Source organism: Schistocerca nitens, chromosome 1, assembly GCF_023898315.1.
Source record: "Schistocerca nitens isolate TAMUIC-IGC-003100 chromosome 1, iqSchNite1.1, whole genome shotgun sequence".
In the NCBI taxonomy this organism is placed as follows: domain Eukaryota; kingdom Metazoa; phylum Arthropoda; class Insecta; order Orthoptera; family Acrididae; genus Schistocerca; species Schistocerca nitens.
The window spans coordinates 623,133,387-623,145,785 of record NC_064614.1 but is presented as its reverse complement, the minus strand read 5'-3'; the positions used below and the strand labels follow the sequence as shown (position 1 = coordinate 623,145,785).

The window sequence follows — 12,399 nt, the reverse complement described above, 5'->3', positions numbered from 1 at the left end:
TTCAGATATCCGTTGACAGGTTATTGCATATTTCTTAAAATAGCAGTAAAAATACTCGTTCTCATTAATTGGAAGGTACATAACAGATCTACCTACCAATTAATCAGGAAGGGTATTTTTATTGGTATTTTAAGAAATATGGAATAACCTATCTATCAAGATCTGAAAATGGTAACATTGATTACTGAAATTGGTTATTGAGAATAAAGGTTATTATTAACAATCTTGGTAAAGAAGTTTACGTTCTCTAATCTATTTTCACAGATCATCCCTTGCAGCTCAAAATGAGTAAACTAAATTGAACAGATGTACTATCTATGATTTGTGTAAAAGTATTATAAGCAGTTAGGGAAATAAAGCAAAAATGCTGCATAATAGTGAACTCATTCCACACCCAGCATTCAGACATTAACGTGAATTAATATGGTCTGTTAATGTGTCTCTTTCTGAATTTGTTACTTATTATATTTGCACTTATTCAGGACAAATTATAATGTATAATAAAAACAAATACATTCAAGACAATATGAATTTAACTTTATCTTGCCAGATAGATATCTCCTTGTTCGTATTACCTGACGTGTTAGTGATGCATGGTGAAATTTGCATGAAGTTTGGAAGGCTCATCAGTATTTATATTTCAGCGTTACCACCTATAATAGAGATAGATCCTGCTCTTGCTGTAGTTGAACTTAATGCTACATGGGTCGATCTCAGCTGGCGCAGATTTTCTGAAGAAGAAGCACAGTTCATAGATGGTATTCAGTTGAGGTACAAAGAAGTTAATGATAAGGTAAGCATTTTATCATAATAATTTAGTTATTTTTCACACAACTGAATATTAACTAATGTATCTGCAATCATGTAAATACTGATAATTTAAAACCAAATGTTTAGGCCTCAAATATGAGTCTAAATAAATATAGTTACATATGCTTGTCTTGGCTATAATTGAGTGTGAGAGCTAGCCTTTTTTAGGTTAAATACCATACTCAGATGCATTACTTTAAAAGCAATTTAGGTAAATGAAGTGTCACACACAAATAACTTGTTTGAATAACATTGCTATTATGTATCAGAGTGTTAAAGGATTAAAAATACCAAGTTAACAAACTTGTAGAGTATCAAAATTAAGTTGATGTATTACATTTGTCTGAGCACCACGTAATTCATATGTTAAACAGAGAAGACCATAAATTAGCAGCCAATTTCTGTAGGGAAAATGTGGACAAAAGAGGATTTTTCATGCATGTAAAAAATAAAATCAAGTTCAGATATATTCATAGCAGTAGTTCCTGCTTAGATCAACAATTAGAAGTCTGTGCTGTCTGTGGTTAACTGAGAATTCGATTAAAGAAAATGAGATCTTGGTTATTAAAGAGAAAAGCCAAATAATTATTGATAGCAATTAGGTAGCCCATATATTTAATAACCACTTCCTTTGAAGTAGTTAAGAAGGTTGACATGGACTATTCTAGGGATACAGCAATAGAATACACAAGAAGCAATGTCTGATGCATACAGTCAAATTACATTTACCAATGCTCTGCTAAAGAAACTTAAGAATGTAATTAATTCCCCCCAAACAAAAAAACTCTGATAGAGTTGACGATATCTAAAGTAATGTACTAAAATCCTATTCTTTACATTTAAGCAGTGTATTAGCCACATATGTAAACAGTACTATCACAGGAATAATTCCAGACATACGGTACTGAAATATGCTACTATCAAGACCCTTTACAAGGAAAACAGTAAGCAAGATATTAATAATTACTGTTCAGTTTGATGACTTACTTCTTCTCAAAGATACTGGAAAACAATGTGGTGCAGGAACCATGACTCACCCTCTATCAAAATATGATACTTAGTCAATCTCAATTTAAACTTGAAAATTGTCACTCCAAAGAACATACTATTTTTGGATTCATAAATCATATTATGCAAAATTTAAATGAGAAAATATTCTCAACTGGTATTATCTGTGACTTGTCAAAAGCATTTGATCGTGCAGACCACATTATTCTCCTAGACAGTGGCGGATACATATGGGGGACGTGAGGGGTGTGCAGCTCTCCCCCACCCCCCACCCCCCATTCCCAGCCCTATGGGGCTGAGCGCATTGCCACCCGTGCTGCCCTGGCAGTCAGCCTGCATGCTATTTGTTCATTTCTTTTGTCAGTCGACTGAACTGAATTGAGCAGTTGTACTTCCCTATGTAGCGTGCCCGTCCACGTCATCGTATTTTATATGTTTCTGTCTGGCACATAGATAGCTAACACATACCTATGAGAAAAGATGCGGCCATTCTAGTGATCTCGATATGTTATTCTGTCTGGCATTTGTTTGAGGAAAGTTGTGAATATTCTACTGTTTTCTTGTACAGAGAACCTTCAATATGTAGCATTATAAATATGGACTATTCACCAAGTAGGAAGCCTAGTAACTGATTTCTATCTAAGAGGATACAGAGTGTTGCATTAAGAAACTTGTTGATTATACACAATGAAAAAGCATCTTCAGAATGAGGAACACTCACTCCAGCCATACGACAGGGATTGACATTGGATTCACTCTTGTTCTTGTTATATATGAATGATCTTCCATCATATACCCAAGAAATAGAAACAGTACTCTTTCATGCTAATGCAAATGTTATAATGAAGCCTAACTGTGTACTTAAAACACTTGAAAATGTAAATAATATTTTCTTGAAAATTAATAAGTGGTCATCTTCAAATGGATGCTGTCACTGAAGATACAAGGTGCATCTGAAAAGTTCTCAGAAAATAAATGAAACAAGAGTTACAAACAAAATATCTTTACTGCCCTTCAGAGTAGTCACCATTAGCTACAACACACTTCTGACATTGAATGTGAAGCTGTTGGCCACTGTCAGCAAAGTCTTTTTGTGGAATGACTCAAAGCACCGTGCTCATGAATTGTTCTGTATCTAATCATCACAGGAGATGAGACCTGGTGCTACCAATATGGTCCAGAGACTAAGTGACAGTCATTGTCATGGTGTTCATAGTCTTCCCCACCCAAAAAAAGTCATCTGGCAAAATTGAAGACTAAGATGCTGTCGATAGCGCTGTTGATAGGCTTTATCTATCATGAATTTGTACTTGATTGAGGTGGGGAAGATGATGAACACCATGTCATTGATCGTTGCTTGGTCTCTGGTTTGGATTGGTAACATTAGGTCTCATCTCTTGTAATGATTCAGATATCTAACAATGCATGATCATGCCATTTTGAGTGATTCCACCAGAGGCGTCTGCTGGCAGTCTCCAAGAGCTTTACAACTGATGTCAGAAGTGTATTGTAATTAAAGGTGATCACTCTGTAGAGACCATTTACCAAACTTCCAGACGCACCTTATAGAAAAAGCATAGTACATGCATTTCACTTCAGTAATTCCCACAAGGCAGTCCACACATTTAAAAGAAGAAGAAGGTAAATCAATAAAGGAAACAGAATATTCTGAATTTCTCGGAGTTTAGATTGATAGAGTGATAAGAAGTTGTACTGGACATCAGAGACCAAGTGAGGTGACACAGTGATTAGCATACTGGACTTGCATTCAGGACAACAACTTTTCAAATCCACATCTGACCATTCTGAGTGAAGTTTTCCATCATTTCCCTGTATCACTCCAGCCAAATGATGGGATGGTTCCTTTGAAAGGGCTTGGCCAATTTTGTTCCCCATCCTTGAAGTAATCTGAGCTTGTGCTTCTCTATTGACCTCAATGTTGGTGGGGCATTAAGTCCTAATCTTCCTCCTTTGTTTGGAAGTCACATGTCACAGATCTTCTTAAATGTCTAAGCCATACAACTTTTTCATAACACACATCAGATTTTGATAAAAAAAAGTTGATTTTCTTTTCCTATTTTCATTCACTATGATCTTGTGGTATCATATTCTGGGGTCATTGTGGAACAAAATACAAAAACATATAATAAGGATAATATGTGGTGTTCACTCTAGAACTTCATGTAAGTATCCTTTTAAAGAATTGAGCTTACTGTCAACAGCCTCTCAGTACATTTATTCCCTTACGATATTTTTTGTCAACAATCAAATACAATTTGAAAACAACAGTAACACGCTAAAAGGAGAAATTATTTACACTATCCACCACTAATCCTTGATGTGATGCAGAAAGGAGTTGAGAAATCAGCCACAAAATACTTTGATGACCTACTGAATGATGTAAAGAATTTATTGGTTAACAAAATTAACTTCAAACAAAAGTTGAAACTGTATGATTTACACAACATGGAAATAACTAAATCCATCTGTAGAGAATGGCATTCTACTGCATTGAAATCTGGAGCAATCTTCTCAATAAATGGTACATAGTAACACAAGCAGTAGTGCACTTTTCAGATAGTAAGTTGCTAATAACTTCTGAGAAATTTATATTTGATATTACCAATCAAGTTTTGTGATTTTGAAGGCCTATGATGACAAAGATTTTCAGAGCTACAAAGTTTCCTGCCAGCAGGACAAAGATAGGGGGGTGCATAACTTTTGTCTTCTGAACACTGCACCTCCATACTCACAATAAAATCACAGAATTTCATCTTACTAGGTGGAAGCAAACGTACACCTAGAATAAAGGTGACACAAATGCTACCTTTTGCTATCAAAAGATCCTCATTTAGCAAAAGAGATGAAGCCTGTTGCAACTCAGCTCTTCTTTGCCTCTTTGTAAACCATTACTTTGAGTCTTTCCACACAAGAATGGCAAATGTGGTAGTTGTACGTTTTCTGCTTCAGCTATATTCTGCCTAGTGTTTGCTGATCCTTAAGTATGTTTTCTTGCTTATAATCTGTGAAATTATCATGCTTTTCCTTACTACAAGATCATCTTTCATCTCCTTAAATCACAATTTTGTGTACTGTAAAGAACAATGTACTAATGAAATTAATATTTATTGACAAAGGTGTACACAGCAACGCCACTCATACATCGTTCAGTAACAAAATATCGCCTGGAGAATCTGCGACCAAGCTCACAATATGAAATTGCTATCTTTTTCATACCCTTTCATGGTCAGACCACAGAACTGCAAGCAAGAGAAGGACTACTTGTATCAACAACAGCCCTCCATGGTATGTAAAACCACAATCATGTAAATTTTTAGAACTGATTTACTAAAATAAATTTTCTGTTGTTATAACTATTATTGTACATTTAAAAATGCTGGGCTGCTTATTTTAAAAATTAGTAGTCTGTATTTTATGATGGTGGTTAACTGATATACAAATTATAAAATTCCTGCAGGAAATTCTATGCAAAACGTCTACTGTGAGATGATGATTTCACAGAAGAGTAAATATCATGCACTAACTTGCCCACAAAAACAGTTTTAAACATAATATTGTACTTCAAAGATTTTTTTATAAATTCTGTGTATTCTGGAAAAATGCCAATGTTGAGATACTGAAAGCTGATTACTATAAAAATTTCAAAACAGTTAAGAGGAGTATTACTTGCCAGAAAATCATTTTCATGTAGTCAGACCTATATGTTTTTAATGTGACATCTATAAGACCAGTACTGCATTTAAGACATTAGAGTCAATTACAATGAAAGAAATAATGGAGGGGAAGTCTCTCTCATTCATCTGTAAATGGTCCGCCCCTGGTAGCTGACTGGTCAGCGTGACAGACTGTCAAACCTAAGGGTCCGGGTTCGATTCCCGGCTGGGTCGGAGATTTTCTCCGCTCAGGGACTGGGTGTTGTGTTGCCCTAATCATCATTATTTCATCCCCATCGACGCGCAGGTCGCCGAAGTGGCGTCAAATCGAAAGACCTGCACCAGGCGAACGGTCTCCCCAACGAGAGGCCCTAGCCACACGACATTTCATCTGTAAATGAACCTAGGAGTGAATTTAGAGCTACACTGCAAGTAATAGTATTCATTTATTGCGGCATTACAAGTTAGTGTATTGTAAACAGTCATTAGCTGTTACAACTGGAGGTACCTACTTTCTTTGAAAAGTACTTGGGTAATCAAGAGGACATTAACGTATCAAATGGTTCAAATGGCTCTGAGCACTATTGGACTTAACATCTCAGGTCATCAGTCCCCTAGAACTTAGAACTACTTAAACCTAACTAACCTAAGGACATCACACACATCCATACCCGAGGCAGAATTCGAACCTGCGACCGTAGCAGTCGCGCGGTTCCGAACTGAAGCGCCTAGAACCACTCGGCCACCAGCGGCCGGCATTAACGTATCAACAGAAGTAAAAACAGAAGCTATTTAATGCAACTAAGAAGCAGCATATACTTTTCAAAATAGTCAGTTTCCTTCTAATGTACTAGGTTTACTTTAAGTGGCATACGCATAAATAGCATTAGGCCAGACAATGATGATTTATTGTAAATACAATACACACCTTCTAAAAGTTGCTTCTATTGTGTTAACAACATTATGAAAAGCATAGATCACTACTCACCATAAAGAAGACACATTGAGTTGCAGACAGGTACAAAGAGAAGGCTGAGCTTTCAGGCAAAGCCTTCTTCAGAAATGAAATGTGCTGAGCTTTCAGGCAAAGCCTTCTTCAGAAATGAAATGTACACGCAAGCACCCCTTACCACACACACATGACTGCTGTCTGTGGTCAGAATTCAACTGCAGTGGATGGAACCATCAATTTGGAGAGGGGAAGGGAAGGGGGAGGGACAGCAAGGTACAGATGGCGGAAGAGAACTGAGCGCTGTCTGGCAGAGCGTCTGATGGAGGCAGAACAAGGCTCAAGGCTGCCAGGTGCAGAGTCAGGAGAATGTTGAGGGGAGGAGGAGAACGTTGTGCCTATCTGCACCTCAGTGTGTCATCTTTATTGCAAGTATCAATCTATCCCTTTCATAATGTTGTTGATATTCCAACCTGGACTTAGCATTATTATATTTTCTTAGTGTATATCTCCACTTGTTCCACAAGGTTGAAGGTTCTCCTTCTTGGTAGGAGGAAACAATGAAGGAATGAAAAGTACACTATGTCTATAGTCCTTCACAGAACAGAAATTAAACACAAGAAATGGACAAATGCCATAATATTATTGAAATACAGGGTGGTTATAATTAGATTTTTGCTACCTGAGAGGCCTCCCAGAAAAACAGGTGATTGTAGGACAATGAAACTTTGTGGGAGCATTTGTAACAACATGCAGAAGAGAAAAATGAATAAAGGTGCTTCAGTATGCCACAAAATGTTCCAAGGCCACATGTCATCAGCTGGAGCCCTTGCAAGAAACATAAGAGCAAATTCTTCTTTAATGTCTGCATCATGTTGTAAAAGTTGGTGAGTACTTGGAGCTTGTACAGTTACCATTCACAGTTGTTTGCAGCACTTTTCAAACAGTGGACCATAAAATTTTGGTTGTCATGACACAGATTGTGCTCTACTTGAAGATCACACTTTGTGGCCTACATTCTCGGCCATGGCAACAGTAACTTCAACAATTTGTGATGCAGTTGGCCATTGGGCTCTTCCAGGCATGATTTCCAAATCACTTGCTAATTCGAACTTCTCAATCATGTTCTTCAACTCTGGGGTGGAAAGATGACCTCTCAATAATCTTTTAATGTGTCAGTACTCACAAAGAGTAGTGACACTATTGCTGTTGTTTTGATAAAACAGCTTTACAAGTGAAGCTCTGCTCACCCTGTCCAGACCCATGTTGACTCTCTGCAACTTTGTAATCCAAACTGATGCTTGTGTTTCAGCCTACTTCACCATAGCAGTACCAGTGTCTAACAGCAGATCATGATCCTAACACCACAAATCCTGCAGCACACAATCTGAACATTAATATAAAGTTGGGTTCACATTTGGTAAATAGTTTTCTGTCTACACTGGCTCATGTGGCATAAGTTTAAATATAACCATTCAGTATATTATATAGAATGTTCAATTGAGCATGCATCTAAAGTGACTGACAAAAGAGAGATGTTCACATTGCAAAGGAAATTGAAATCATATTATGTGCCTGTTGACTGTTACATCAATTTGTGTTTCACCAGATGAAGATGGCAGCAATTGACCACAATACATTTCTTCTGATATTGAAGAAATCACTGAAAGAGAAATCTTTGTAATTACTCAAGATCAAATAAAAGCGAAGCTTAATTCAAAGAAATTATGCATGACTGACAAATCTTTCAGAGCAATTTCACAACTTTTCAACTGAATGACAGGTCTGAAATGTATATAAAATCATTAAGAGTGTCCAAAATCATAATTCCATTAGACAATATAACTCTCATTGTTCAGTGCTTTTTCACTGTACAGTCTTTAACATTTTGTGTGTTGTGTTTTTGGGTATCAAGCCATCTTCAGAATCTGTCCCTCTCCTGCACACTGAAATTTTTGACAAGATACTGTGTATTAGTCTACTCTTAATATGGTGTATCTCAATTTTGTATGTGTGTGTTATGACAACCTGGGCTTGTTATCGTGATATGGTGATGTAAAGTTTGCTCAGGAGCTACAATTTCCCATTATTCATTTGCTCACCTTGTTATTTGCACAAACTCACCAATATATCTTGGTCAGACTTCTTTTCTCACAATGTGTCATATGCTGTAGTCTCATTTACAATAATCTTGCATAACAAAGTTTGCTCATTATTCAGAACATCACAAATACATTAAGAAGGACCGATTGCAATTGAATTTTACAGATAGCAGTGTCTCTCTTGCTCCTGTGATGTCATTGTTATTGTCATGGCTGTTCTTCTTCCATCATATCTCCAAGGCAGACCCGATGACACAGAATAAACTGCCCAATGGGCAAGTACCGTGAACACAGTAAGATGGCTTGCAGATTTGTTGTGTCCATCCACTCCAGGGTACATGCACATAAAGAAAACAAACTCCCAAAAAAGCGTCTATACAAATTCATTACTTAAATAAACTTTTTTACTGTTGCAATCATCATTCATTGGTCAGCAGATGGTTTTGCAACACATCACTTAAACAAAGTGATATGTTACATTACAGTATTAACATTTTGTGCTGTAAGATAACTACATCTCATTGTTGTTTCCTGATCTGACAGCTTTTGAAAATTACTTGATAGCCAAAGTGTGAAAAATTTGCAAGTTTATACATTAAAAATATGATCAAGATGGGTCTTCCATTGTCTCATTAAACTTTTGCAAATACATTCTCAGGAAAATAAAGATACCCAAAATTAAGGAGAAGAAGATCAAATGCATAAAGATCAAAGTATGTCTGTTAAGGCAGTGTTAAACAAAAAGTTATGGCACAGAATGTGACGTGATTTAGTTAGCCTAAAGATATTGTTTAGAAGCCATTGAGGATTACAACATATCTGTAACGGTGCTAGAATAGAAAGTGGTTGACAGATGTATGGATCAGGTCTAGCACTTGGGTTTTGCATAGGGATTTGTTTTCCAGTGATAAGTGTCCTACAGTAGGGGCATGATAACAGAGCAGGATATTGTGTAGATTGGTTGGCAAGCAGTGTAGCACTTTGTGAAGGGTAAGAACAATAGATGGAAGGATATTCCCCATCTTAGGGTAAGTTGAAGGTAATTGAAGCCTTGGTGGGAAATGTAATTTAATTTGTTTGTCCTTGTCTTGTGCCTAGCAATAAAGGAGTTCTCCTTTTGGGCCCTGCAAACCATTAATTATTCTGTGAGATTGATTGTTGGTCATTGCAAATGCAGTATCTGTGAGTAACCAGGTTATACAGCTTTTGGTGTGGATTGAGATGATTGTTAGTGCACAAAGATCATTATGGGGCAACAGATGAAACAGAGGTAAACCTATGTCAAGGATCATATGAAGGAAATGGAGAAGCTGTTTAGATACCATGAGAATTAAGGTAGGGGCTCAAATCATAGGAATGTCATCCAAAAAACATAAATCTTATTTGGTGTTTGGGATTATCAGTAGGTTAAAATTATTCCTCAAGGAGATCCAAAATAGCCTCAGATGGGTATTGTGTATGGCAATGTCTTAGACTAGCTTCCCCGGAAAAAAAAGTTGTAGTGGGTGAGGGTATAACTGATCATGGTTACCAGGAAGGATTTTGTACATTTGGAATCACTGATGGCAAGACAGTGCCCTTCAGTGGTGTTGGCAGAGAAGGTGGTAGCATCAAAGTGACAAACAGAACATCAGGTAATAAAGGAACAGGAACTACAGAGAGCTTGTGAAGGACATGGTTAATACATTCGATGCAGTAGGATATGGTGTTGATACAGTTTGATGATCCTGATCTAAAAGAGCAGTACATCCTTTAGTGAAGCCACAAAGGAAATGGGACATGTTGAGTGGTTGAGTTTTTGTGGACCTAGGGAAGTACATAGAATCTGTGAGGGAAGTGGTGAGAAGAATGAAAGTTCATGCATGCAATAATGAAAAGATCCAGGAGGAAAAGATCACTTTTTAGGGAACCAAACAGTGAGATATATTTCATGTGTTTTCTCCATACACCAATAACTGGAAATAAATGATGCTTACTGGTGTGTGTGTGTGTGTGTGTGTGTGTGTGTGTGTGTGTGGAGGGCGGGTGGGTGGGTGGGTGTGCACGCATGCATGGTAGAGGCTACCAAATTGTGACTTTGTTACAGATCCATACTTCTTCGAATTAAAAGTCGATGTTTCCCAGCTCAAAGCAACATCAGTTGAAATACAATGGGATGGCATCCCTTATCCACCAGACAAGTATGTCAACGTATTTCGTGCTATATATCAGAGTGATGCTGGCAAAGAAGACTTCAGTACCTTCAAAATTGTCAAGAGAGACGCACCACCCAAAGCTATAATCCAAGATCTTAAGCCAGGAACCAGGTCAGTGTTCCTATTGATGTAGAATAAAGTTATTAATCTATTTAATTATTCTCACTACATATTTAGTTTAAAAGTATCAGTTTTACTCAAAGCACAAGATATAAATGAGTTTTGAAGTTAACAAAAAGTGCTTAATGTTGGTCTGTCTTTATATTAAATGAGAGCTCCAGTGCATCAGAATCAGAATTTTATCGTTTTATAACATACATGTTAAATCACTGATTTAGTGTAAGGGAGACCTATCAGGCTTACCGCTATAATAGATTGTACATGGAATACAACATTTAGTAGAATTATAAAATATCTGAATATATGTGTACTATTAATTTTTATCATGCTCAAATGGCCAGATTACCATTAAAAATTAATCATTAAAATAACAGCATTTTTGTACCAGATGCTATATACTTTCTTTTTAATGAATCAGTCTGTCTTTTGAAACTATGTCATTTTTTGACTAATTTATATTTTCACCGCATATATTGTGGGTTCTGTGTGAAAAGATTGAGACTATGGGTAGAAAGCATGAAACATTCTTTGTTTATAGTTTTCACATCCATGCTGAAAGTTGTTTGGAGCAAACAAATCTCGATGACTATTTGTGAGAAGAAGTATTTCATAAGAATGCAACGAGAGAACACTTAGTATGTTTAGGCCTCTTAATAGTGGCCAACAAGATTCCCTTGGCTTCGCACTGCACATAATGCTAATAATTGGTTTCTTGTCAAATTGCTAGCATTTCCCCAAAAGGTAATGTGGTATCTCACTATTGCCTCAAAGTAGCTATGGTACACTACCTATAGGAAGATACAAAATTGTGAAATGAGTAACAGTAGTTGTTTTTAGATACATTGTTGACCAGAGGTAAAGTTGTCCTAAGGCATATTGTGAGTACTTTCTGAACACGTTTCAACTGACGTCTGAGTGATGTGGCACAGTGATGAACATGCTGAACTTCCACTCAGGGACAGTGGGCTTCAAATCCTCCATTGATCTTCCAGATTTAGATTCTCCTTAGAATCCCTAAAAATGCACTATAAATGTTGTGTTACATCCTTTGAAATGGCCACGGCCAATTTCCTGCCCCATCCTTCTCTAATACGAGGTTCCCCTCTTTCTCCAACATTCTCATCACTGACAGAACAACCTAGGTCTTCAACTAAAATAAAATTCAGAGCAATTTATGTTTGAACATCAGTTCACTGAAATACTGGAGGAAAATTTCATGCTGTTTTTGCAGATGAGGAAAAGGACCAAGAATGATGACAACTTCCATAGATTAATAGACCCATATGTAGTGTTGCCAAAAGAATACAAAGTATCTATCTACGATATTTATATAATAGAGGGAAACATTCCACGTGGGAAAAATATATCTAAAAACAAAGATGATATGACTTACCAAACGAAAGCGCTGGCAGGTCGATAGACACAAACATACACACAAAATTCTAGCTTTCGTAACCAATGGTTGCTTCATCGGGAAAGAGGGAAGGAGAGGGAAAGACGAAAGGATGTGGATTTTAAGGGAGAGGGTAAGGAGTCATTCC

At 36.9% G+C, this 12,399-nt stretch overlaps 1 protein-coding gene across 3 annotated transcripts in view; it reads left to right on the top strand.

Annotated features, from left to right (window-relative positions):
• Positions 1-12,399, top strand: part of LOC126257579 (putative epidermal cell surface receptor) — a 445,086-nt gene that overhangs the window by 384,287 nt on the left and 48,400 nt on the right. For all 3 annotated transcript variants that reach the window (XM_049955577.1, XM_049955575.1, XM_049955576.1), the window contains 3 exons: positions 645-793; positions 4,956-5,124; positions 10,630-10,849. In XM_049955577.1, coding sequence (XP_049811534.1) covers positions 645-793; positions 4,956-5,124; positions 10,630-10,849 — 538 coding nt within the window. The remainder of the gene's footprint in view (positions 1-644; positions 794-4,955; positions 5,125-10,629; positions 10,850-12,399) is intronic.